At 37.7% G+C, this 26,751-nt stretch overlaps 1 protein-coding gene across 1 annotated transcript in view; it reads right to left on the bottom strand.

The window, feature by feature from the left end:
• The window catches only part of TBC1D5 (TBC1 domain family member 5), a 469,719-nt gene that overhangs the window by 104,287 nt on the left and 338,681 nt on the right, over positions 1 to 26,751 (bottom strand). The window contains exons 15-16 of the mRNA XM_074945686.1: positions 21,593 to 21,735; positions 8,105 to 8,211 (exon numbers count right to left, since the gene is read on the bottom strand). Coding sequence (XP_074801787.1) covers positions 8,105 to 8,211; positions 21,593 to 21,735 — 250 coding nt within the window. The remainder of the gene's footprint in view (positions 1 to 8,104; positions 8,212 to 21,592; positions 21,736 to 26,751) is intronic.

Genomic DNA, 26,751 nt, shown 5'->3' with positions numbered 1-26,751 from the left:
TTGATATCACTTGACTATAAGCACACCATGGTTTGTACAGCAGCATTCAAATAACAGATTCCAAGGCCAGAAGGGATGATTGTGATCCTCTAGTCCAGGGGTAGGCAACCTATGGCACGCGTGCCAAAGGCGGCACGCCAGCTGATTTTCAGTGGCACTCACACTGCCCGGGTCCTGGCCACCGGTCCGGGGGGCTCTGCATTTTAATTTAATTTTAAATGAAGCTTCTTAAACATTTTAAAAACCTTATTTACTTTACATACAACAATAGTTTAGTTTTTATTATAGACTTATAGAAAGAGACCTTCTAAAAACATTAAAATGTATTACTGGCACGCAAAACTTTAAATTAGAGTGAATAAACGAAGACTCTGCACACCACTTCTGAAAGGTTGCCGACCCCTGATGTAGTCTGACCTGCTGTATCACACAGGCCATAGAACTTCCCCCAACTAATTCCTAGAGCATCTCTTTCAGAAAAACATCCAATTTGATTTATAAATGGTCAGGGATGGAGAATCCACCATGACCACTGGTAAACTGTTCAAGTAGTGAATTATTCTCACTATTAAAAATTTTCATCTTATTTAGAGTCTGAATTTGGCTAGCTTCAACTCCCAGTCATTGGATCACGTTATACCTTTCTTAGCTAGATTGAGGATTCCATGATTATATATTTGTTCCCCATGTAGATACTTACACACTGTAATCAAGTCATCCCTTAACCTTTGCTTTGTTAAGCTAAACAGATTGAGTTCTGAGTCTACCACAATAAAGCATGTTTTCTAATCCTTTTAAATCATTCTTATGGTTCTTTGCTGAACCCACCCCAATTTCTCAACTAATTTCAGGAATTATTCTGTGATACTCTGAATTTCCCCAAATCTTCATTTCCATTTAAATACACTTGCTGATTAAGATGGATTGTCATAATATTTGCATACTGTTAGTTACTTAAGATGCCCATCTACCGAGTGTTATGAAGAAACTGACAATATAAATGATACCATCACAAATATATTCAGCTAGCTAAGAAACTGCCTCTCCCCTTCATGTGGTATCACCAGGGTTATGATGACTGATGCAGGTGCTCTAGGTAACAGGCCCCTGGCTTAAAAGGGAGGGCGGCTGTGAAGGATCCATGGTATTGATTAGTTGGCTTCTGAGCACTCTATTTTCCAAAGCTTTTCCTGAAAATACTAGTTGAGATCTATAAGATGCTATGGCAGGGAAGGCTAAGTTATGATAGGTTGATTAAATGACAGGCATATTTGGGAAGATGGAGATCAGTTTTGGCAAGGATGGGTAAGTCTTTTTATTATGAATACTGACCCTTTAGTTTTGTAATACATCAAAATAACTGAAAAAGTGCTTTGGATATGTTGGTTTTAAATTAAATATATGTAAATGAATAGTAACTATTGACTCACTGTGCATGTATTACTTTTATATGGGCCTATGACAATATGGCTATTCCAAACACTGTTTCATTAAATTGGTAGCTGCCTGTAACACCTTTATTCTAATAGTGAAAAACAACACAAGAGCTGAACTTGAAAACTCAGGACAATAATTACTAAAATCAAATATTTGTTGTGTAAATTATTATAGAAAAACAAACGCTTAGGGGCTCAGGGCTTGGAAGATAAGTTAAGGAAAACTAATTTTAAAACATTGTGCTTTAAAACGAACGTATATTTATAATTTTAGGATCACATTTTGAAAACTGTCCTCCTATTTGGGGCTGGCAGTCAATTGCAAGCACATATAACGGGGGGGAAGGCAAACAACAGTATTTAGATTACAGCTATCTTATTACATATGTAAATCAGGTGGTTAACCATCTAAATGTTTTAATGTGCTAGGAATTTACTGTGTGTATAAAGCTAGAGGCTGAAGTACCGTTCATACTTTTCGTCCTTAAAATGTATGTATATTGTGTTAAATATACTAAGGGCAAATATCAGGGTTCTTCCTGTTCTACCATTGAAAAGATGAAGATAAATTCATTTGTCTTTAGTTTCTCCTAACTTCCTCTTCCTCATTAGTAGTTTTTTTCTACTATCTTCCTCCCTTTCTGTCACAATCACACAGACCTTCTTACCCTACCTCAAACCCATCACTCAGTGGCAAGAACATCTTGCCCTCTTTCGAGTGCACGGTGACCTCACATGTCCCATCTGATTGCCTTTCCTACAAGTTTCCCATGGTGCCTACCTCACTTCTGGTCTTCCGCCTCCCCAATATTGACTTCTGGCCTTAGCTACTAGTGAGGTAACTCTTACCAGGAGGACTAGAGAAACAAGCTGCGTTGGGCTGGGACTGGAGCCACTGAAAACTGGTAATCCGCTTGTCAAGTGCTTAAAAATCCTTCTTTCTTGCCTCCCCATCAGCACAGAGCACTTAAAAAAATTAGACAATGCCCAGTTGTCAGCCTCCTGGAAATGAGTCAACTGACTCACGGCTGAACAGCATACATTATTTAAAAATAAATTTGAAGCATTATAAAGAATTGTTTGGGGGAGGAGGGAGACAACTGTAGCTGCTATTACTCTAAAGTGATAAACTAACCATTATATACTAGGTATCAAAATTCCACCTCTTGAGTAGATATTAATTAAGGAGTTGCTAATGTCCAAATGCTGAAGGAGACTAACTCCTGATTGGCCGCAATCTGGTCATTAAGAGTGGTAATTAATGACAGATTGCATACAGTGCTAACCAACAAAACAAACTAAAACCTGCTCCTCTCCTTTCACAAACACTGAAACAAACAATTCTGAAATAACAGGCAGCTTTCAAAGAATAGTTCCAGCTTTTCAGAAGCACCTCAGCTAATGAGTGTATAGAAAAGAATTTATCTGAAGGAGAAGAAAGTGAAGCTAAACAGCCTTTCAGGTACATGAAACCAGCTCAGAGAAAACTCTGAGATGTGGCAGCAGCTACTTAAGAAGAAAATTCAACTGAAAATAATGTACAAACAGCTCAGTTCACAATCTCAGTAATGTAATTTTTTTTCTCCTGCCATTTACTGCTCAGATCATGATGAGTGTTGAAAGCTGAAATGAGAATTCCTCTAGCTGGTCGTTATATGTATGATCATGACCTTAAAATCATATATTATTGCTTACTTTCTAAGGTAGTCATTGTAATATCAGTTATGATTAACTAATATAGCATCTTTGAGATGCCATGTGTACTTCTGCAGGGATTCAGTTGTAATTTACCATTAATATATTAAACCATTATTTTAAAACGTTACTAAATTTCTTAAAATCCTATGCTGGAAAAAAAAAATCAGACAAACCAGAATTTTCAGTGTGATGGGAAAAAAGTTTAAAATAAACAGCCAAATATAACATTCTAAATGATATTTTAATAGACTGGTATTGAGTAGTACCACTTCAGAGTTGAATAAAACTGTCTTATTTCTAACTAGCTTTCTCGCAAGGTAGTACAACCATTCCTGCTAAAAGGTTTGCAGACAAACTTTTATTTTGCAGAAATCTTTTGGATAAATACTGTAAGCTCTCGAACAAAGGATGGTTGTCAGGTTCTTATAGTACGTAATCTAAAATGGTAATGTTCTATGTAGTGCTTTAGTTTTGTAATAAGTCACTGTGATAAGGTTAACACTTCAACACACAACAACATACAAATAAGAACACCCAAAGATGAAAATTACTTTGCTTATGTTGCTGTATTAGAATTTTATTTGCTAAAGGGTAAAAACAGATTTGCAAAATTCACAGTTAACTTAAAACAATAGTTTTAAACCTTTTATTCCGAGCCCTGACTGCCTTCAGGAGGGAGAGAACATCTGGTTATTTAAGGAACACAATATGTTCACATTTTCGATGACTTTTATTTCTAATTGGGTTTTTTAATTTTTTTTTATTTGAACAACTCTAGTTAGAACTATGTTTTTTAATCACTTTATATTCTTCTGACTGCCCTCCCTCAACATCTCTACTTCTTCATCTAACAGTATTTGCTTTGAAAATTCACAGCACTACCCAACAGTGGTGATGTGAAAAAAAATATATGGAAAAAATTAGGTACTTTTGGGGTATTATATTCAGAGACACACCTACAACCAATTCCTTTGGGTATATTACAAGAACAATTCCTACTATTGCTCCAGTTTCTCACTCAACACACACACTTTTACTTCCCCCTTCTTTCACATCAAGTCAGTTTTCACATAACTTTCTATTCTGAAAAAGCCTAAATAGATAGAAATCCCATTGACCGATATAATTGAGAAAAATTACTGCTTACTGAAGAATTGGAAATTTGGAATAAGCGTCTTGCTAAGTGAGCTCACAATGTAGCCCTGAGTGGGGGCAACAACACAGATTTCAAATTTCAAGTTTGAATTCCAGATTTTCTTAACTACTGGGGATAATCAAATGCACTTTGGGCACTATGTAGGCCCAAATGTGGCTCTGTAAATATAAAGTGGCTCTGTAAAGTCTTCTGTGCTTCCCCTCAGAAGCAGTTGCAGTAACTTGTTGTTGGCTATTACAGAGCTGTGTGCTCTATTTCCAGGACACTGATATATAACTTCTGTTGACATAGAAGGGCTCTTCTACTAAGGACAGCTATAAATTTCAGTCAACAAAAAGTGAGAGGGCCGTCAGGCCAAAACCTTCCCCCCGCATCAATCCTCAAGAAGAAAACAGGGACATGATGTGTCATCGATACCACGGGGTACAAAGGGGAGGAATGGGATGCGATGAAGAAAAGGTCAATTCAGATTGACTACAGAATCATAGATCCAGAGCTAGAAAAGCCACATTAGTTAGGTCCATCTACTCCACTCCCCAGAGGCTATGGCAGGATTGTTCCCCACAGAATATTTTCGACAGTTTTATCTAGATTGCAAGAAAAACTCCCCAAGAGTGAGATTATTTGGCATTTTGCTATCTTTCAAGGATAACCTCCCAAAGAAACACATATTAGTAAAGTACCTAGACTGCTTTCAAGCTGAACCCCTGCTCTTCCCACTAAACTTCTGAACTTTGCTGTTTGTCCAGTTGAGATTTCAAGCTCCGACAGATAGAGACTAGGTCTCCCTCACATGTTTACAAGACAGTGAGCGCCTTCTGCATCTCCTGTTCCTAATGGGAAGTGCACAGGAAAGCCTTAAGGGGTAGAGAAGTCAGCAAGTACCGAATTCGCTAGTCATAGCTTCCAGGTTACACTACTGTGCAGAGCCTCTCTTTGCCTTTTCCCTCAGGGAGAAAGGAAGAATTGAACTATTGTTACACCTGCAGCAGAGAGGACGTTTTAATTCTCCCATGTGTACTAGTGCACAGCCCTGCACAGACTTCTGGAGTTTCTGTGACCCAAAAGGCTGCAGATATAGATGCATATATCCTTGCATAACAACCACAGAACTCCTTTCCTTTAGTTCTTTTCTTTCACTCCATGGCAATTACGATGGACTTATACAATATTTAATATGTAAGTCTTCCACAACACTGAATTCAAACCACTACTAACAAATCCCAGCTCATTTAGAATCTGGGTTTAACTCACATGCGCTTAAGGACACAGAGATGAGCCTTAAAGTTTGTCTAGGGAAAATAAGGAACAGGGAAAGGGAGTATATATCCCCCTCTCAGCTCAAGAGGTAACTGTTCTTAAGGAAAGGTCATTGAGAACAACTTGGCCTCTTTATCCCAGGAAGCATAGGTTTTTTAATGCAGCCTTGAAATCAACAAGCCAATGTCATGTGAGAAGCTACTAGCCTTTCTTGGGGCTCTTCATTTTCACACATTGTTGAGGATTGCAAAATGACTCAACTTTCTGGAGGTCTTAGGGGCTTGAACATTGTTGATAAGAACGCTGTGGCTTGGCTTCATCGGATTGTATATATATTTTAAAAAAAAATTCTCTGGGAAGATCTGGCTTTCTAACACCCAGAGTTCTGTTCAGGCAGACAAGCACAGCCATACAGTGGATGTGAAGGCACTTTTCATTTGTGTTTATGAGGACAGACAGAAAAAGGAGGATCACTTCATGACAGGCGGGAATCATTTTACGTCGAAAATGGGGAATGGGCTTAATCAGAAAGGCTCAATTTCATGTAGGCTCTTCTCACTGAACAGAGAACTACTTGAAAACGAACGTAAGAAATATGTTCAGACCTCTCTTAGGGTATGTCTACACTTACAGTGGCATGGAGAGTACATAGACTGCATCCCCCCCCCGAGCATGGGTATAAAGAGCAGTGTAGGCAGTTAGGCACTGTTAGTTAGTTAGTTTAGACAGTGAATAAAGACAATGCCAGAATCTTAAGGTCTACACCTTACGTAGCTCTCTACATACTCAAATAGTGCCTCCCACGTCTACACTACTAGTTTTAGCAGTGTAGGGTCACGTTGCTTCCCCACTGTTGGAGCCTTCCTACACAGCAAGGAAAGATTCCAGCAGAGGAGAAAGGCTCTGGCGTCTCCTCGCTGTTGGAGCCTTTCCCTGCTGCTTCCCCTTGCCAGATCCTTTCACCGTGACATGGAGCTAAACACTGCAGGATGGACACAGACTGCTTTTCACTCCAACGCATAGCTACGTGCACCCTACACACGGCCACCTCAAAAGCACACATGAGGATGTTTAGCATGAAACTGAAGTCTCATGAGGCTGAGAATGGGTGGAACTTGTCTTTAGCTTGTCAGCTTCCATCTGTTGGAGACAGGAAAACAATTGAGCAGGAAGTCAGGGAGTCAGGAGGTGGGAGGTTGGCCCCATCTGCTAGTAGGAAGATCTATACACACATTGCCTGAGATGGCACAGAGGGCAGCTTGAGAATTTTTAATCATTATTAAATTAGTCTCATGTACCAACATATTCTTTTCCTGAATTAAACGACATGTGCTAGAGTCAGTTTGATGGCTTAGCATAATTTCATCCCCCTCCCCTCAACATCTTCCCTTTAAAATATATTTCTGCTTTGTTTTGAAAAGAGAAGGCAAGAATGTAAATGCTGAATAGTTTGATTTCAGAGTCTGCTGCCTAAATCTTATAAAAACAAAGTTAATACTACAAACTTTCTTAAGCATCAGGGAGATGACAGATTTTACTTCTCATCTTGAAAGAAATCTATGCACAAGAAGAATGAGGCAAGCAGCTGTGAGGACACAGATTTCTGTAGAAAACTGACACAGAAACAAGGAGACAATTTTTCTTAATCTATAAAAGAATACATGTCGGAAGCTAATGACATTTTGCAGAAGACAGTCACCAACTGATAAAAGTGCAGAAATTCTTCTATTCAGAGGTGACTTGAAGGAAGCTATCTTAGACTGTCCATTGGCAGCCTAGTGATGTGACATGCTCAGACAATCCTAACACTGGCAGCACAACCTCGAGAACTGCGAAGGATCCAGATACCGAGAAGACTGTCATCCACAGCATTATCTCAAATACTTTATTTTAAATATAAGGTTAGCTCTAAAGCTGCTGAGTGTTCAGTAAATTTACTTATGTCAGAAACATTACATTAGTAAAACAAGAACTCACTTTAACAAGTGTAAATAATATCTGTGTGAAACTTTGAAGACTAAGAGTGGATCTCATTTTTAATTAAAAAATCGACATCCTACTACGTTTGGATGCTACGGACCCTCTAGGTGCAGCTATGGTTAGCTGGCAGAATTAATAAATCACATGTATAAAAGTCTACTAGGAAATTGTGCTATGACTTCTAGACAGTTTACGTTACCATAGACTTTAAATATATATTACCGTAGCCCTGTAAGTCTTCTGGCATGTGGTCCTCTGTGAAGAATATTAAGTATGAACTACTGACAAGTGGGGAAAACCTTTACTAGATACAGTAGTTATTTGACTTACTGGAGCTGTTTGCTTAGCACAATGGTAGAAGATTACCACTTAAAACCTGGGGGAACCATAATCTAATTTCACCAGACAATTCTCCCCATGAGTAGACAGTTTCCAAAAGTAGCTCCTTGAAAAAGCCCCTCACCCCACCCCAAATGTAGGATACTGTGTCTCATTAACATTTTGTAGCACTTGGAATGTTTTATTAAAGAGGTTTATTTCCTGTACTGGTAATATTTAGCAATGGTTATCTTACCTTTGGATCTCTGAGAAACAGTGCTCTTAGGATGAGTGAGTGTACATCTCCTATAGGTGGATAGTGCATCAGAAGTCCCAAACAGGTCTGATAATTACTTGAGATCACTAAAAAATAAAAAATAAAATAAAAAGGGGGGAATACACATGCGTATATTTGGGTCTTCTAAAGGAAATATTTTGTTTCTACACACCCATCTTGGGCAGATTTAGCAGCCCTTCCTCATAATAAGTACAAACAGACCCTCCGAAGTCAAGTTTTGCTCAACACAAGGAAGAGGTTACAGAATCAGGCCTTATACGTTGTGTGGGCTTGATCCTGTGCCCATAGAAGTCAATGCTAAAGTTCCCATTTATTTCAATGGGGCACTCTGAGATTCACTATGCAATTAGTTATGTTCTCTTTCATGAAGAAACACTTTCCCCCACAACCATTCTTTACTAAAATACCCTCTTCAAATATATATTATTAAACAGACATCTATCACTTTTTGTTCTCTTTAGATTAATTAAAAATCTATTTTTGATAAGACCTCATTTAACATTAGTCTGTGAAATACTTGGGTCTCTGCTATTCATGTTTCTACATTTATCTGTTGGAGAATCCCAATGAATTACCTGAAAATACTGAGCAACAACTAAGGATTCTGAATTCTTGCGTTTACTTTTAAATACTTTTAAAATATCTCTTAGAATTTTGTGACTTGCACAAGAGACTTTTCTCTGCCTTAAGTTCATCTCCCATTGTAAATAGATGTGTACATTTCCATCCTAACTTAAGTACACAGTATAGTTCTTTGCTTGCTCTCTCTCTTTTTTGGCAAATCAATCTAATTATGAGTGCAATTATTAAACACATCTTTTCAGGCAGGTCTATGTAAACTACTTCATTTCTTTTGCACTATCTAAATTCAGGCAATCCATCTGCTACAGCTGTCAAAGCAGTGCCTATTAATGATGCTTATACTGTGCACTATACAGACTGCCTTCAACAACATTAATTGTAAATAAATTGTAAAGAAACTTTACTGTTTTGAGAAATTTACCAATCAGAATCTTAAGTGAGAAAATATCCTTGCAGAACGCACAAAGTTATTTTGATACAATAAAAAAGCCAAAATAAATGATTGTTTTGTGACCATACAGACTTACCAGCCTGATTTTTTTTCTTTCATGTGAGTAAACCTCATCTCCTCCATACCCCTCCTCCCCCAAGAGAATTATGGGGAAAAGACGCAGGACTGGGCAAAATGAATAATTATAATCTGCGTAGGGAACCACTTTATCATCTTCATTTCCGTTGCTGATCCGACAGCTTGTAATTTCATACATCTGCTTTCATTTGTAAAGCACTCACTTATCCTACTCATTCTTTATCTGTTCTGCCTGTTCTTTTTCTGTCCTTTTGTTTTTCTTGTTCACATTCAGATACCTGTTTTTTCTCCTTGAAGTCACAAAGCTAGCATAATGAACACAAGTACAATAGTCTCAGTCAGAGTTCTTTCAGCTGAGTATAATGCAACTACCACATATTATACAACCAATCAAATTCTCATCTTTAAATCAGATTTAAACACACTGTACAGTAGTAGTAGGATCCTTTTTATTTTATTAGAGCAAATAAAAAATGCTGAAAATGGATAGTAAATTCTAAATGCTTCTATAAAGTATAGACATTTAAACTAAAGTATTTCCATTTGAACACGCCAGCCTGTCTTCTATTTTGCAATTTAAAAGGTATTAAATAGCTTCTTCTGTCTTTCTCTCTCTTGGGGACTTGGAGGGTAATTTTTTTGTTCCTCTTCCCCCCCCCCCTTTTTTTTTAGGTACTGGAGAAAATGAGTAAATATAAATAAGAACAAATTTATTTCAATGATGAAGATTCAAACATTGATAAAACTAGTATTTCAACTATAAGACAATTACAGTAAAGCTTTAAATTTCATTGGAAGCATTACAAAAAAAAGAAAAAAAAAAGCTAAATTCCAAAATCAAACCTTATCTCAAGGGAAGAATAAAGCTCGCTCTCTGAGACAAAACTTTCTCCAAAGGCAACCTGAGTCTGTGGAATGAAATCGCCCAGGAACTAAGGACCATCACAGACTTCACCTATTTCTACGCCAAGCGCAAGGCACATTTCTTTGACCTTGCCTTCTCCAATGTAAGCGCATAGCAATAGGTACGTTTGGGTCTTCAACACAAAAACCCTACCAAAAGACACTTCACTGCACACGCTTCTTCCTCTGGGGAAAGGATGAGAGAACAAACAACACATGACAGATGTGCACTATTGGAAGGTGCTTAGACATTGCTGTGATGAGAGCAATATAAAAACTGATCTAGAATAGAATAGAAGGATAGGCTCTTCAGCAGTATAAACACTTTTCATTTATATAGTATAGGGCCTGTCATACATGGATCTGGAAGTGCCTTTGTCATTCACCCCCACCCCCCAATCACTCTCATCTCCTCCTTGGTCGTTAGGCTTCTCCCCTTGTACTCATCTGCCTCCAGTCTTTTGCGAGACATCTTAATGGGAGAGAACATCTCTGCCCAGGCCCCGTCTGACCAAGACTGAGTAAAGAGTTAGGCTGCTGAAATTCCCTTAAGCTCCTCTCCTTAAAGAGACTGATGGGTTCATGTCTCTTTGGGGCCAAGTATGTGAGTTATCCTATACAACTGTGGTCTTCTTCAAAAAGATTTATTAAAAGTAGAGAGAAAATGATATTGAAACAAAAGAAATGGTTTGCCTAGCAAACCTCATCTGAAAACTTCGTAAATTCCAATGAGGTATATTCCCCTTAATTTACAAGCAGAAGAAAAGAACCCCTTACATACCTACAAATCTAGTCCCTTTGTGATAATTCCCTGGTCAACCTGACAGCCTCTCCCTACTGTCCAGAGAAGTCTCACCATATTTCTCACCTGCTCTGCTTATCCAGACCAAGCTGTTAGAGTTCATTATCGTAACAGGGTAGGTGAAAGTAACCTTTCCATAAAAGAGAGTTTGATCCGGAGTAACATCTGGAGGAAACGCCAAAGTCCACGTCCCCATTACAAGAACTATCCAATTTCCATCTCAGCTGGTCATTGTGGTAGCATGGATTTACTTTTTTTTCAAAACCCTCTTATCAATTTGCCTTTGTCATGAAATATACATCATCAACAGACTTCAGGCCATCTGTAACATCAACTAAGTTATGTCAATGAGCCACAGTAAAAAAGTATTTTAATAAGCGTTTAAAAGAAGGGAAAACGGAGAAGGATTACATGACTTCCCTGAGACCACACAGCAAACCAGTGGGATAGCCAGGAATAAAACCTATGAGTTCTGGCTCACAATCCTCTTATTTACCCACTAAACAACAGTACCTCCTATGAAGAGATTCTTGGGAAAGTGAAGTAGTAGTCAAGTAACATAACATTTCAAAGGCAAAAGTGAGAAAGGTAAAAAACATACAAAGAAAAAAAGTACAAAGTGAAACACTGCCAAATATGGAACAGGTTGAAAACTAAACACAATAGTAGAAATGCACTATACTTTTGTCCTGACGATGACCGCAAACTTTCTTCAGGAAAAAAATTTCAAAATCAGTAGATACGATCAATTCTTGTTTTTACTTTTTTCCTATTTTATTTTGTGAAAAATAAGTTGAAATAGTTTCTAGAGAGACTTGCAAAGTTTTGGAATGCCTCTAAGGCCCACCAGCAAGTAACAGAAATAAACCTAGTGTGTTGTGGAAAAGCGAACTTTTCAGAAGGAAAAATATAAGTACCGAAAAAGAGGTCTCCCCAATATGGAGGAATGTATATAGTATATTATAATATAGAAGCTTTGTTCCAGAAAGGAGAAACAGCTAATTCAGAGATAATCTTGCTTCTGGGTTCCTCTAATTCTCTGTGTTACTACAAATCAGAGGATGGCATATCCTAGATGAGGGGAAAATCTAGAAATGTCTGTGATAAGAGGCGGAAAGGACAGTCTTAGGGATAGCGAAGCACAGTAGCATGCTATGGCACTTGTACATTCTTTTGAAATATAATGAAAGACATCCAGAAAGATGATCCGGCAGATGTTTGCCACAGGCTCTTTTTTGGCTGTTCTGCCTAGGAGGGAGCTAACCCTCTAGTTGAGAGGGCATCTATAGGAAAAAAAGGAAAGATTTTTCCTTATGGTAAATATACCTCTGATGCATAAAATAACTCATCATGACAATCTTTGGACATTAGGACATTATGTCCATTATTTGGACATAATCTTAAAGTTATAAAAAGTGGCTATTACTTTTACCATTTCCAGTCCAATTCAAATGAACTTCTTGGGAACAGATTTTTTAAAAGCTTCCTACTTTACAGTCCAGTCAAACTCCCCTTGACTTAAAGATAATCACCTGGGAAGTCTGCATAAAAAGGCAAGGACAAACCACCTTTGGAGAAGAGTTGAACATTGTTGAAAAGATTTGGGGAGGCAGATAAGAATTCAGTGCATTGAAATTAATAGTGTTAAACTCTTGCTATAAACCTTTTTCTTATCTGGATTTTGTCTGAACTAGCAGCATTGGTTTAACTAGTAAAAGACTTTAATAAAAGGTCTGCAAGTTTTAATTTAATCTGTTTTCCTATTCAGTTTAGCTTAAAGGACAGCATTCATTTGAACGCAGGGTTCTGGGACAAAGAGCAAAAGTTCCTGCAGAACATCATTATTCAGAGTAGGACAAGAATTCTCTAGTCTACAAACTGGAAATATTTTTACATTTTTATGACTGCTTGCAAAATATGTTTGAATTTTCCTGAAAGAGCAAATTTACTTGTGTTTACATATTGTACAGCCTTCCCAAGCATGCTGAATAGGAGCTGCAAAATGCAAAATTAGATAACAATTAAAGAAGCTGTAGAAAGAATTGCAACGGGTATCCTAAATATTAAGCAAGGAGAGAAAGAAAGTTTCCCGATGATCAGTACCTGAAAAAAGCAGAAAGAGAAAAATTGCCAAATGTTGAGCCTTGTCCAGCATGAGAAAGTATAGATAATATTAAACTGTCAGAGATGGTTTTTGTTGTGTGGTTTATGGCTTCTGGAAATTCTGTTCACTACGGAATGCAGCATCTTGTCTTTACGAAAACTGCTTATTTGAGTGATAGTGATCTGTCTCAGTGGCTCCAGAAGAAAGTAGACACACCCTCCTCTATACACTTTGATGGTTTCTGTGATGTCCTGTATCTCTTTAGCAGCCTTTTTACAGAACCAGCTGGAACCTTCTGAAAGACATATTAAACCTCATCTTCAAGAAGGAGAGCCTTGATGAATTCAACTTGGCAGATCTTCTGTAGATAGCTGCATCAGAATGAATACAGATTAACAAATTCTGTGTTGTCTGGACACACTGTTAGTTGCGTTTCGAAGCACACAGGCCTTCCTAACAAAGAGGTAACACCAGATGCATGTAACTTTTTCTCAGAAGGAAAGAGGTCACCAGGACTGTTAAATCTGACTCACAAGCATGTTTGTGTGTGAATTTGCTTTGGCTGTGCATCAGGGCTTTTCATCAATGTTCCTATTAGAGCAACAGGAGCGACACTGGATGCTGTGGAACCTCTGGATACCACTGTCCCTAATACAGAAACTGCAATTGACTGAGACAGGATGATCATATTACCTAGGGAAAAATGGTCAATGTTCTTGTTGAAGTTAGGATAGATGCAATAGCTTTTAAACATATTTTAAGACTCAGGTTGTCCTGCTGAGCAACACGGGCTTGATGCCTTCTTAGTGGGGCTCGGACACCCTTGCAGCTTTCCTGACCTTAGATCAGTCTCAGTGGGGCTCAGATACCCTGTCAGGTTCTGCTGTGGTCCTTGGTGGTGCTTAGACACTAGCCTGGCTATGTGGGACAGCTCCCTATTCGCAGGATACCACCCTGGGTTTATCTCCCTCTTCCCCCTGACTTACTGGCTCCATGGGTCAGCTTGGGAAAAACTGTAAGTGGTGGTATCTCCTAAGCACCACCCATTCTTGGTTTCAGAATGAAATGTCAAACACTAGATTGTGCAGACCTTCATAGTATAGTCATATCTATCTTTTCTTACATGCTTTGATCAGTAGTGAAATAGTTAATGTTAACATTTAAATCATCATTAGGCCTGCTAGATACCTCAATATTGAAATAAATTCACTGCCCCAAAACTTCTTTAATAGTTACAGTTGACTGTCCATTTCTTGTATCCTTCCAGAACATCAAGTGCACCTATATTAAACTTCTGAAAACCAGATAATACAGAGTTAAACTGCATACCAGCCCTGCCCTGTAACCTTAACTCTGCCCCAGGGATGTGGCAAGGGCCACTGGGGATATATAGAAGTATGTTTTAGCCCAGCTTGTCCTACAATAAGCAGACATGAGGCATGACTAAGTATATGTGCCATTTTATGTGCGAATGTTGTGTCCCACAGAACTGTATTCTCTCTTTTTTTATGCACTCCAACTGCCCTTCACTGTGCTAAGGTCAGCTGTATTGAATGGTGCAGGGATTACTTCGTAGCAGTTTGTCACAGATCACACTGTGATACAAGGAGAGTGCATCTGCTCTCGAAGGGATCATGAACCACTCGTTTCTGTAGTCATTTATGTGTGTTGCATAAGTACAGAAACACAATAGTCTATTCTTGCTGTGTGGATTCAGAGCAATCTGGTAACATACATGCTATCAGTGCTCTACAGGTCAGAGAGAAATAATGTTCCAGAGAGAATCCTTAGGACAAAGGTCAATAGGTAGTGACATCTGGGAACTCTGGGGCAGTCAAGAATAGGCTAGATGATGCTTGTTCAGTCTGCCCTAAATGTGACTTTTGTCTTAGCGAGGACAAGGTCTGACAGTTACTCCTGCTATATCCTTATGCTGCATCCCCACAGTGCTCGATCTGGAAGGACAGAGTGCTATACCGTCTGACAGGGCAAGCTGGGAGATCACTCCAAAAAGGTAGGATTAAAGTTGCAGGGCAGTAGCAGCTGCGCAGTTAAGGAGACACCAGCATTTCCATTTTAATAGAGGTGACAAAAGGTATAAAAAATTCTGTCTTTTGGGTTAGAGCACTGTTTTTCAATGTTCTCGTAGTTTCTACACTACTTGATTATTTTATAGCAGTTTGTGGGGAAAATACAATCTGGGGTTTGTTATTTTAGAATGCTGAAATTTGTTTTTTGTGTTTATTTTTCAAGATAAACAAATTACTGTTTTGACTGATCACAGTATCCTGGCATCACAGTCAATGTCAACCTAATACCTGTCCTTAGAACAGAATTTTCCATTATGGATACTTTCCTGATGCTCAGCAATCACTTTGACCGTGCTGAACGGGATGAGAGGTACAGCTTCATGTTTTGGTTTGGTCACATTCAATCCCACTGGTTCAGAAAATGGGCGAGGAGCATGTGGCATATTACCTTAATGCTGCTGTAGACTAATGTCTTTCATCTTCCTTCTATTTAATTAATGCTGTTTTTCTTGATGATACTTCTAAAGTAAAATCGGAGTATGCGTGTGGATTTTAGAGAACTTTGATGTATTGACTCTTAAACCAGAAACTTTGTTCTCAGGGCAAAATTTCCAGAAGCAAGTTCTGCAGAATGCAACCAGAGAGCAACTAATGTGCACAAAACACATTCTCAGAAAGCAGCCAAAGGTAGGACGCACATGGTGCTGCTCAGGTTCAATGGTCATCTTACTGAGCACGTCAGCTACCTGCAAACACTCAAGCTTTCAACAGAGCCTCAGTCCTGCTACATAGGATGTGGAAAAATTGGAAACCGTCCAGCGGAGGGCAACAAAAATGATTAGGGGACTGGAACACGTCTTATGAGGAGAGGCTGAGGGAACTGGGATTGTTTAGTATGCGGAAGAGAAGAATGAGGGGGGATTTGATAGCTGCTTTCAACTACCTGAAAGGGGGTTCCAAAGTGGATGGATCTAGACTGTTCTCAGTTGTAGCAGATGACAGGACGAGGAGTAATGGTCCCAAGTTGCAGTGGGGGAGGTTTAGGTTGGATATTAGGAAAAACTTTTTTCACTAGGAGGGTGGTGAAGCACTGGAATGGGTTACCTAGGGAGGTGGTGGAATCTCCTTTCTTAGAAGTTTTTAAGGCCTGGCTTGACAAAGCCCTGGCTGGGATGATTTAGTTGGGGATTGGTCCTGCTTTGAGCAGGGGGTTGGACGAGATGACCTCCTGAGGTCCCTTCCAACCCTGATATTCTATGATATGTGCAAGCGTCTTGACCCTAGCCACATTGTAGATCCAAATTTTACCCTGAATAACATTTAAAATAATGCTTCTTCAAAAGGAACCTGAGTTGCTGGGTAAAAATCAAGCTATAGTTTGGTCCCCAGATGAGTGCAAATAGAAGTTAAAAGAACTGTAAAATGTTGATTACACGTGATTTTTTTTTTTTAAAAAAAGAAGGGGCTGTAACTAACGAACCGCTGGATTACACAATTTCAAATTTGGACAACTATCCTGGATTCCCATGAGGCACAGCAAATTTCAAGACAATCCAAGTAAATATGTTGATTTTAGAGCACTTAGACAAATCAGCTGCTAAACAGTAAACTAGTCTCAATCTTAACTATGGTTAAGTTATAGAATTAGGGGCAGTTCACATCTTTCAGTGCCATTGTTCCAATCTGTAAGCCAATCTCAGGCAATTTATACTCAGCTAACATTCTGAAGGTTTTCTTAGCAACCAAAAGGGCTAGATCTTAACATACTGGAGAACAAAATGACAGTCTCAGAAAAAGCACCTGTTTGATTAAATTAATGAACCAGCTCAATCCAACTGATTATATCAAGAAGTCAGTTAAAGGGTTTCCCTTTGTATCTAGTTATTTAAATTGTATGGAACGTTCAACTCATATAAGTCTCAGAGTAACAGCCGTGTTAGTCTGTATTTGCAAAAAGAAAAGGAGTACTTGTGGCACCTTAGAGACTAACCAATTTATTTGAGCATAAGCTTTAAGTGAGCTGTAGCTCACAAAAGCTTATGCTCAAATAAATTGGTTAGTCTCTAAGGTGCCACAAGTACTCATATAAGTCTGTAACATGATTACATACCGAAGACCTTTATAAACGCTGTGCGGAAAAACTGATGTGGGTGCACACAAAAGGACTAATTTTCCAACAGTTCAGTGTTTGTAACATCTAAAAGATCAGGTTCTGAATAGTCAGAAATAAATAAGCATTTGACAGAAGAGTGAGTCTTCTCTATTAGGGATTGATGAACCACAAAACTTGTAAAAATATGAGATGTGGCGAATAACACACCCCAAAATAAGAACAAAATGTAACAAAATTTGAAGATAAAATAATATAAAGAGAAGGAAGAATAGCTGGGTATACCCTGGCTGTTAACGTTATGCAATATTAGTGAATCCTTGCGGACTATGCAATGTCAGGATAAAGGACGTCCAGGTTCAGAATCATCTGATGTTATAAGGTTTTCACGATAATCACCGCCAACTGCAAATGGAATGGACACTATATTTGCCGGGGACAGCAGATGGCTAATTAAGAAAATGAAACCTTTGTTTTTCTAAAACTTGGTCAGGATCTTTCCTATTCCTGCTGATGGGGATGTGATGTAGATAAACTTCCCCCAAGAGAGAATGGACAAGGCATCTATTGCAGTCTTGAAAACTGTCATTCTGTGCTCACAGAAATATGAAATAGATTTTTCCGGGGTGCTCCTCCATTAAAGAAAGATCCAGTTTACCCCTGACCCAGTAACCATTCATGAGCAGAGGCAGGGGTCTGTGGATTAACTGTGCCTGTCTGTGACCAAGTTTTCATTTCTTGCCAGCCAAGAGATGCCTAGGAGTGTATTGTTTGACATCGCCCAGTCCTCATAGACTTTTCAGGCCAGAAGGGACCATCATGATCATCTAGTCTGACCTCCTGCATCCACATGGAGTCCCAACACAGGAATGGTGATACTGATTCTCCCTTCTATTTGACATAACAATTTTTTCTTATAGAGTAGCCATTTAGTTGAAGTAAATATAACTTCCTGAACATCTTGTTGTATAACAGATATCACAAAAGTACTAAGTAAACTATTCAGAGCTGGGACTGTGGCTCATTTACCTCCACAAAGTATCCACCACACTTTTGGGTATGCAATAATAATAATAATGATAATGGACATATCTGGTTTTAAAGCAGAAACAAATTGTACAAATGGAAAAGCAGTCATTTTGTCTATTCAGCTACCGTCAAATGCTGATGTACTTGCAATGGCCTCACATCAGACAAATATGCAAAACATTAGCAGCCTATTTGTTTTTCGACTTGAAAGAAAAGATATTTCACTGCTGTATTTTCTGATTTTTTTTTCTCAAATACAAAAATATTCAGTTGTACTCCAGTTGCATATTTGTGCAGTGAAAAAACCCCCCATGAAATAAATGTGCTCAAACCTCCTTTCTGAACTCATCAGCTTCTGTTAATGGAGATATATTTCCATGCTCTAACATAAGAAAAGAGTATGTGCATACTTCAGATCCGAGATTTAACAGATAGGAAAATAACTTTGATATTGTGCATGAATTTTTCCACAAAATGGCAGATAATTTTTACAACCACAAAAATGCATTAGGCCTTGATCCTGAAATTGGACGTTAACTGGGGGCTCTGTCTGCCTGTGCAGACTCTCATTGACTGATGGGGTTTTGCATGTGTACAGAGGTGCATCTGTGCACAGCAGGTTTCAGAATTCATGAACATGCTTAAATATCTGTAATCTTCTGAATGATCCTGTCATTACAACCACATTTTTCATAGGTACAGTATGTAACAGTCTAATTTTTTTTATTTCATATCTAGTCTATTTTTAAAATAAAGGGTAAAATTATAGCAGAAATACACTTTCTTGAAGCCATGCTCTTGAGAGCAAGATAACAAAATACTGTATGTATGGCAGCAAGAACAAAAAACAAACAAGGAATATTTTAAAAAAATCTAACATGCACAGTATTTAAGAGCTAACCTAAACTTTATACATGAAAATGTTGTCATTATTACAGCTTTATCATAGGTTGTGGTTGGCTTTGCAATAATTCATTTTGCTTTAGAACTTCTAATATTAACTCTCCTTGTTTAAAAGGTATAGAGAGTTTTAAATTTCAAACTTTCCAGTCCATTAGTTTAAAGGATGGGTAATTATTATTGGGTATTTTTAATTAAAACAAAACCGTAACAAATGAATACTACAAATGGAAGTTTTCCCACAAATATTTGCTTTAAAAAATTTCAGAACAGAACTTGGTATCACAAGACTCCTAAAATGTTTTGTTTTCTCCTCAAAGCTCAGTTACTAGCAATGATAAAAAAAATTGCTGAAAACTGTAAAAGCATACTGATTTTGATCCACAGACACTCTTTCTCCCTAAAGTCAAGAAATGTGAAAAGCCTCCATACTTACTTTGAGTCTGGGTTTGACAGTGTATTCTGTACTTATGTCTGGCTACATTGCTATTCCACCCTCGTAAGCTTAAAAATAATTAAAAATGTCTACACAAGTGTAAGTTATTTATTTTTATATTTATGTTTACTTAAACAGTGAAGGTGCCCTGCCATCAATTACAAATACAGTATATCTGGCTTTGGCAAACTAGCTCCATTTGTAAAAGCTACTTACAGTGGCTGTACTTGTCATGGGAACTGATATGCTGATTCCATACGGATTCTCAGAACACTATTTCAGTTCATAGCTACTTCATACCAGTGCTTGTGTCTAAGTTTGCAAGAAACCAAAAGTTTAGGGAGTGCTCGTGTGTGCCCAGACCACTTTCCCACAATATCCTTTTTTAGAGGGGAACAATAATAATAAAAAAATTGATTTTTAAAAAAAATCTGTTCCTATATGCATCCGATGCATCTGATGAAGTGAGCTGTAGCTCACGAAAGCTTATGCTCAAATAAATTTGTTAGTCTCTAAGGTGCCACAAGTACTCCTTTTCTTTTTGTTACTATACATTCACCCTAAATTTTTCCAACGAAATTTTCAAGACTACTTCTACGTAATGTGCCTTCACAACCATCAGATTTATTTTATAGACCACAGTGGTTCTGAATCAGGTCATTCTCAAACAGAAACAGGCATTTTAAAACCTCAACAATGAGTTCAGTGGCAGCATCATCACGAGGAATCTAAGGTCCCTATTCTGCTAGTGCTTATACATGATTAACTTTATGTACACAAGTAGTCCCACAATTGTCAGTAGACCTAGTGCATGTGTAAAGCACATGCTTAAGAATCTGCAGGACTGGACCATAAAATAGCAAGCACAGATGTGTTTGGAACTATGTGTCCTAGATCTTGTTGGACCTAAAGCACTGTTATAACCTAATGGTAATGGGTATGTGTAAAATTTTGACGAGTGTGCTATAAAAATGTATATAGTGTTGTTGTAGCTGTGTCAGTCCTTGAATCTGAGAGAGACAAGGTGGGTGAGGTAATATCTTTTACTGAACTAACTTCTGTCGGGGAGGGAGACATGCTGTTGAGCCACACAGAGCTTGAAAGTATCTTTCTCGCTCACCAGCAGAAGTTGGTCCAATAGAAGATATTACCTCACCCACCTTGTCTCTATAATAAAAAGTGATACATATTTTACGACAAATACTTCTCATCATGGAGAGGTGTGATTTGTGTGGTCCATTTAAAAAAACCAGAATCTTACGTTTGTAATGACTAGAAATACGTTCTGGTTTATAAATAAGAGCTCCTTAACTAATCATTTAGTATCTTTTCCCCCCATTCACAAAGATACAAGTTAAGGATGGAGTATTAACTTTAATTTTTGATGTTCTTACTTGTCCCAGCCTAACATTCATATGTATCTACTGCACATCATTAGCACAATAAAGATTTCACTATTGGGCAAATCTCAGAAGTGTGTGTTAAAATAATTTTAAGTCATTTATTATTTAAATAATATACTCCCATAGAATAAACAACATATCTGTGACTTATCTCCATATGTAAATTTCCTTAAATATATATGTTAGAAAATTATGAGTAGTTGTCTTAAACGATCATTGCCTTTAACATTCTCTATTTCTCATCTGAATGAGAACAGCATGAAGATATTTCCACAAAGGGAGACTTTTCAATACGTCAGCTTTGTCAGAAGGTGGAGCTCTGCACATATCTGTATAACTCTGCTTTATATATGCAATTCACAACTCTGTATAAAAAAGATAATACTATTCAGAAAACAAACCTTGGTTTTAACTCCAACATTCAATGTCTTTCATAAATATATCAGACCACATTTGGTAACAAGAAACTCCTACTGTAGTTAGCATTTTAAATAATTTTCAATTACACAGAACGCTTTCAAAAATGAAATTCAGAAATTTCGATGCTCTCCACCCTTTCTTTTAAAAAACTGGGATTGCACCTTAAAGAAAAAAGATAAGAAGATACTTGATACTTACAGGCATCTCTAATATACAATAACATGGCTACAAAAATGTAGTCAACTAAATCCAGGGTGATGCTGTCAGCAAATAAAGCATCCCAGACAACAAGAAGGTCCTGAAGTGGGAATTCTCGTCCAAATAGGAGCCTTACCCATCGTCTAGAAAAAAAACACACCATATATATTCAGTAGAAATAATTACAAATATTACTAAGTCAGCATATTTATCGTACGATCAGGCATGATCTGAAACAATTTATGGCATTTTAAAAAGCATTAATTTATTTGACAATCTTTTTATTAAAAATTTTATTTTGAGAAGTGCTGTTGTATATCCTAACACAGTTATAGGAGGAAATACATTAAGGACTTCAAAAGTTTCGATTGATTAAAATGTTATTGTGCATGCGGGACACAGTGGAGAAATCTTATACCACTCTGCATATCATCATCTTGTACATTTAAATTAATACTGATTTTAAAAGAGGGTGAGAAAATATCATTCATGTAAGTCTGGAAGAGCTAAGCAGCAGGATAAAGCCAGTGATTTATTTAAATCTCCAAAAAGTCCAGGCAAATGAAGCAGGAATCACTATGGATTGGATTGCGGTTACCAGAAAGGGACCTCCTCCCTTTATGTAACTACACTGATTGCAGGTATGTAAAAAATGTTATATACACCATTTTGATTATGTATGTACACTTCAATTTTAATCAAACGTAGAGACAATTCTACAAGTAGAATCACCTTCCATGCTGTCTATATATGTGTTTTCCTATTTACCAAAATGTGGAGATCTATCTAGATTACATGTCGTATTTGGTCAACACTGACAGTGCAGAGTGAGCATAGTACTGTTAGCTAAGAACCCATCACTCAGTGGTTTCAGGCAAGTCAGCCTCTGTATGTCTCAGTTTTCACATCATAAAATAGGAATAATAATACTAGCGACCTATCTCACAGGTCTGTAGCCAGGATTAACATTTTACAGCTGTTTGAAAAATATAAAATGTTACACAAATGGTATGTAATAGTAGTATTACATTTAAAGTGGTTACATAATGGGCTTATAAGGAAATAATTACATTCTTAACTGGTATATACACTTTATTTACCATAAAATCTTTTAGTCGATGGGAAGTGAAAAGGGAGATTTATTATAATTTTCCTCTAAGCAAATTAAGCCACTTTTTAAAGCTGGCAGCTTATGTAACAAAAATAGAACTTAAAAGGCAGCTAGAATTCACAACTAGACTAAACTGATTTCCAAGAGTTGACATTTGACAACCTTTGTACCTTATCTCATTGGAGTTGTAAAGTAACAAATTTTTGAGGGGCCCTTGTACCAGAAGTTCATTTCTGCACAAATGTGAGCCAACAAACATCAATCAATTACAAATTTAGGAAAACAACTTAATTGCTGCATGAATCTGTGCCTAGTAAAAGAAGCTCATAAAAGGCTCATGTTATGAATCAGATTTCATTCACTTCTCAAAACTTTCATTCCAAATGTTTTCCTTTAGTGGAACTGAATGTATGAGTGCTAACCCACTGTACAGTAATGAACCTTTGCTGCAGACATAGAATTTGCAGAACTCTAAGCAGATTTTTTTTTCCATAAGGAACATTAGTTTTAAAACAAAAATATTTAAACTTTGCATATAAAATTATCGTACATCTGTGCTCTTCCGCCAATCTGTTATTTGTTAATATAAAAATTAGTATAACTTTCTACTTTATAATGTTCAATGTTCTTGTCTCCACTAAAATCAAATGTGCGCTGCCTCCCCTATTTCTACCACTTTTTGTAAATCCTACCTTTAGGGCTGGGTGTTGCAACAAAACAGTATCAACTCAAAGCAAGGCTAATCTAGCACATTTAATGTTCTGTATAAGGTGTTTTACCATATAGTGGCACATTACCCTACAGTGCCTAGTCTACAGGAAACTATTATCCTACGGTGACACAAACATTACCCAAACTCTGCATGAAGCCTATTACTTGCAGTAACAAACCCTCCCACCCTTAAACCCACAACTTTCACATTGCACAAGCTGTTAGGCGCGAAAGCTCAGCTACGCTTGAAGCATTTGAGCTGACTTTGCTCACAACCTACTGAAATCTAATTCGGGAGGTTGGATAAAACTCTAATACACTTCAAGGGAAAATATACACCATGGTTTAATGGGATTTGTTATTAGGCTTTTATTAGAAATCTCTTTTGCTTCTTTACTACTTCATTATGCAGTGTTAATTGTTTGTGGATGCAGGTTTATTCTGCTCAAGCAGAAATCATTCCTTTTATTCCACTTTTACATTTTCTCCTGGGAAAGTTAAATCTCAGTCTCCAGAGATATCATGTTTCACAGTTATAGAGTGCAGAAGAACAACTGGACTTCTTTAGCAACCATGATACTACCATTAATTATGTGAACCTCTTTGTCCCAATGGGAGCAAACAATTCACACCACTGTAAATGCAGACATACTAACTGTTGTCTCCTCTTCTGTAACATTTAGCTCATAGCATCCATAAGCCAAGGATCCTATCATCCATATGGCATGACTTCCATGAGCCTTTACATTCATATATTCACACTTAGTTTAATGAATCAAGTTTTACATTGGAGTGTTTTCTTCGAAATTAACAGGCTTCTATGGATCTGACAAATATTTACAGAGCATTTAAGTTGCACTTAATGATAGCATTGGACAAGATAACCCCTTTTCCTTTTCGGTGGTTGGCTGTGGTTTAATTATTAGTCTGTCTTGTTAATCTTGCTTTATATCTGTTACACCTGCAGACTGCAACTGTCAAAACAGTGTACCTTCTATCACCTGCAATAATACAATAATTCATATTTTACCAGACCTACTTAGCAATTAAGTTCTACAAAAACAAAAAGTCCAGAATTTTTAAAGCACCAATAAACCATCCAAGAGTACTACTATATACCTCTGGAATACATAATTCTAGCTTCTACTTATGATTCCTGTATAATTAAACCACAACTCTCAAGAGATCAGTAATTACTAGCAAGAGATAATGATTCATTAATGGCCTTACAGAATAGAGAAACCAAAAGAAATCAATCCTCTGGTATATCTATTAACTATGGGAATGACCCAGTCTTTACCAGGTTTAAATAAAGATTGCCACCATTTTGATTAAGATTAACTGGATAATTCTGTAAGCAGTATCATTTAGAAGCCATATAATTTATTTTAGCTATTGATTTGGCATTTAGGTTTTATCTGTATATACGTCTTCCTTCTTCATTAAGAGCAATGAAATCTTTAAAAATGGCTGACCTGAACTACATAAGCCTTAGGAGTTGGGATAGGAAAGTAGAGGTAACAGTGACAGAATGGGAGTAGTTGTGATGGAAAGCTAGTGCAGCACAAAGGAAGACACTGGAGCAAGACAGATGAACACGGATAGATGGGAAGCCATGTCTGCAGAAAGGGTGTAGCCTAACTTCAAAGATTGACCACAAACACAGACTACTCTTCAGGCATCTTGAAATTAGTTAGATGGGGCTAAATCAGGAGTCCACAGATAGTCACTGAAAGTTTTGAATCCCCAAACTAAGAGCTAAAGGTGATTTTCTTAAACCAAGACACTGACTTCTGAGTGAAATGTTGGCCCCATCTGTACAGGCTATGTACAAGATGACTGACTCCTTCTGAATGAGACAGAAATATGAAAGAGATCCCTTACACTGGCTTGCACTAGTAAGACAGGATGTATTTCAGACAATTATGACTTCTTTGGAAGGGAGGTTTGAAGCAGTGATCATGCTGCTAAATAATCTCAGTGGGGGAATTGACGAGACTTAATATTGCTTTACACAAGCAACAGAGCTAGTAAAGGTTTGTGTTTATATTAAAGATTAATCAATCTTTCAATATATCACATGCTGTGCAAAGAGCAACACCTATGGCTAACGTTGCCCAATACTTTTCAGTATAAGACCATGTTTTCCAGTTATAACTTTTCCAAATTTATTCTCAGACTGCAATTTTCCATATTGGGTGTCTGCCTCAGGCTGATTTTTCTTTTTTTCTAGGTTTTTGATAAAGTGGTTTAGCTGTTTGTGCAAGAACATACTTAGGAAAAAATGTTTTGCCCATGTTAACATTTTTTTGTTTTGTTTTACAAGCTGTAGTGCCTCCATACATCAGAGAAGAAACATGAAATTTGGCAATGGGTCACACTGGTGTCAGGGATTTTCTGTTCACCATCTCCATGGATATGTGCTCAAATCTGGTAATTTAAAAGGCTCTGAAAAAATCTTAGTTTGCACATGCTCAGTAGAGACTTGTTAATTTGCCAGCTAAATTTCTCTGAAGATTCCATCTGGAATGAACATGGTCCAACCTCTCATAATTCCTACATGCCAGCTGGACTCCACAGAGCAACTGCTCCTCACAATTGTCCAAGGCTGTTATGGTGTCAGGCATAGGAACTAAGACACCTGTGCTCTCAATGCTCCCCTTGCTGGTGTCCAGGCAGTGATCAGGAGGAGCAAGTTTTCTGACTCAAATGCAGAGGGGGAGAGGAACAGGTATGAGGCATCTGGAGAAGGAGTAGTAATGAGCTGGAACCAGTAAGGAAGAGGAGAAAAAAAGCAATAGATGAGTCATAGATGGGGGGGGGGAGATTAAGAGCAGTGGTAAGGTGGGGAAAAGGGCAAGAACCAAGGAGAAGGATGGGTGGGAGGACAGCAGCACAAGGGTCTGTAATTCCCAATAATTTGCAACAGAACTCAGGATTTCCTGAGTCTGAACATTCCATTGCTGACTAACAAAGAGCAGTAAAACCCACTGGCAAAGTGTGTATGTCATTTCTCTGTAGTGGTAGGTCCACAGAGAAGATAAAAGCCTGCTGTTGCTACCAATCACTCTGTTAGCTCAAGGGGTAGAAGACAGTGCTGTGGATCTGAAGATCCTGAATCCACTGAGACTGATTGAGGGAGGGAGGGTGTCAGTATGGTTCCACATGATGTAATTTGTATTTTCAATTTAGCTTTCTAAAAAAAAAACTTTGGAAATTACACTCCGAACACCTACCTTAAAAGAATGTTAAGGTTGCAAAATCAAACACTCAAAAATTAGGTTTCAGAGTAGCAGCTGTGTTAGTCTGTATCCGCAAAAAGAAAATGAGTATTTGT

Source organism: Natator depressus, chromosome 2 (assembly GCF_965152275.1).
Source record: "Natator depressus isolate rNatDep1 chromosome 2, rNatDep2.hap1, whole genome shotgun sequence".
In the NCBI taxonomy this organism is placed as follows: Eukaryota; Metazoa; Chordata; order Testudines; family Cheloniidae; genus Natator; species Natator depressus.
The sequence above is the reverse complement of the archived record's forward strand: the minus strand, read 5'-3'. Positions and strand labels throughout refer to the sequence as shown.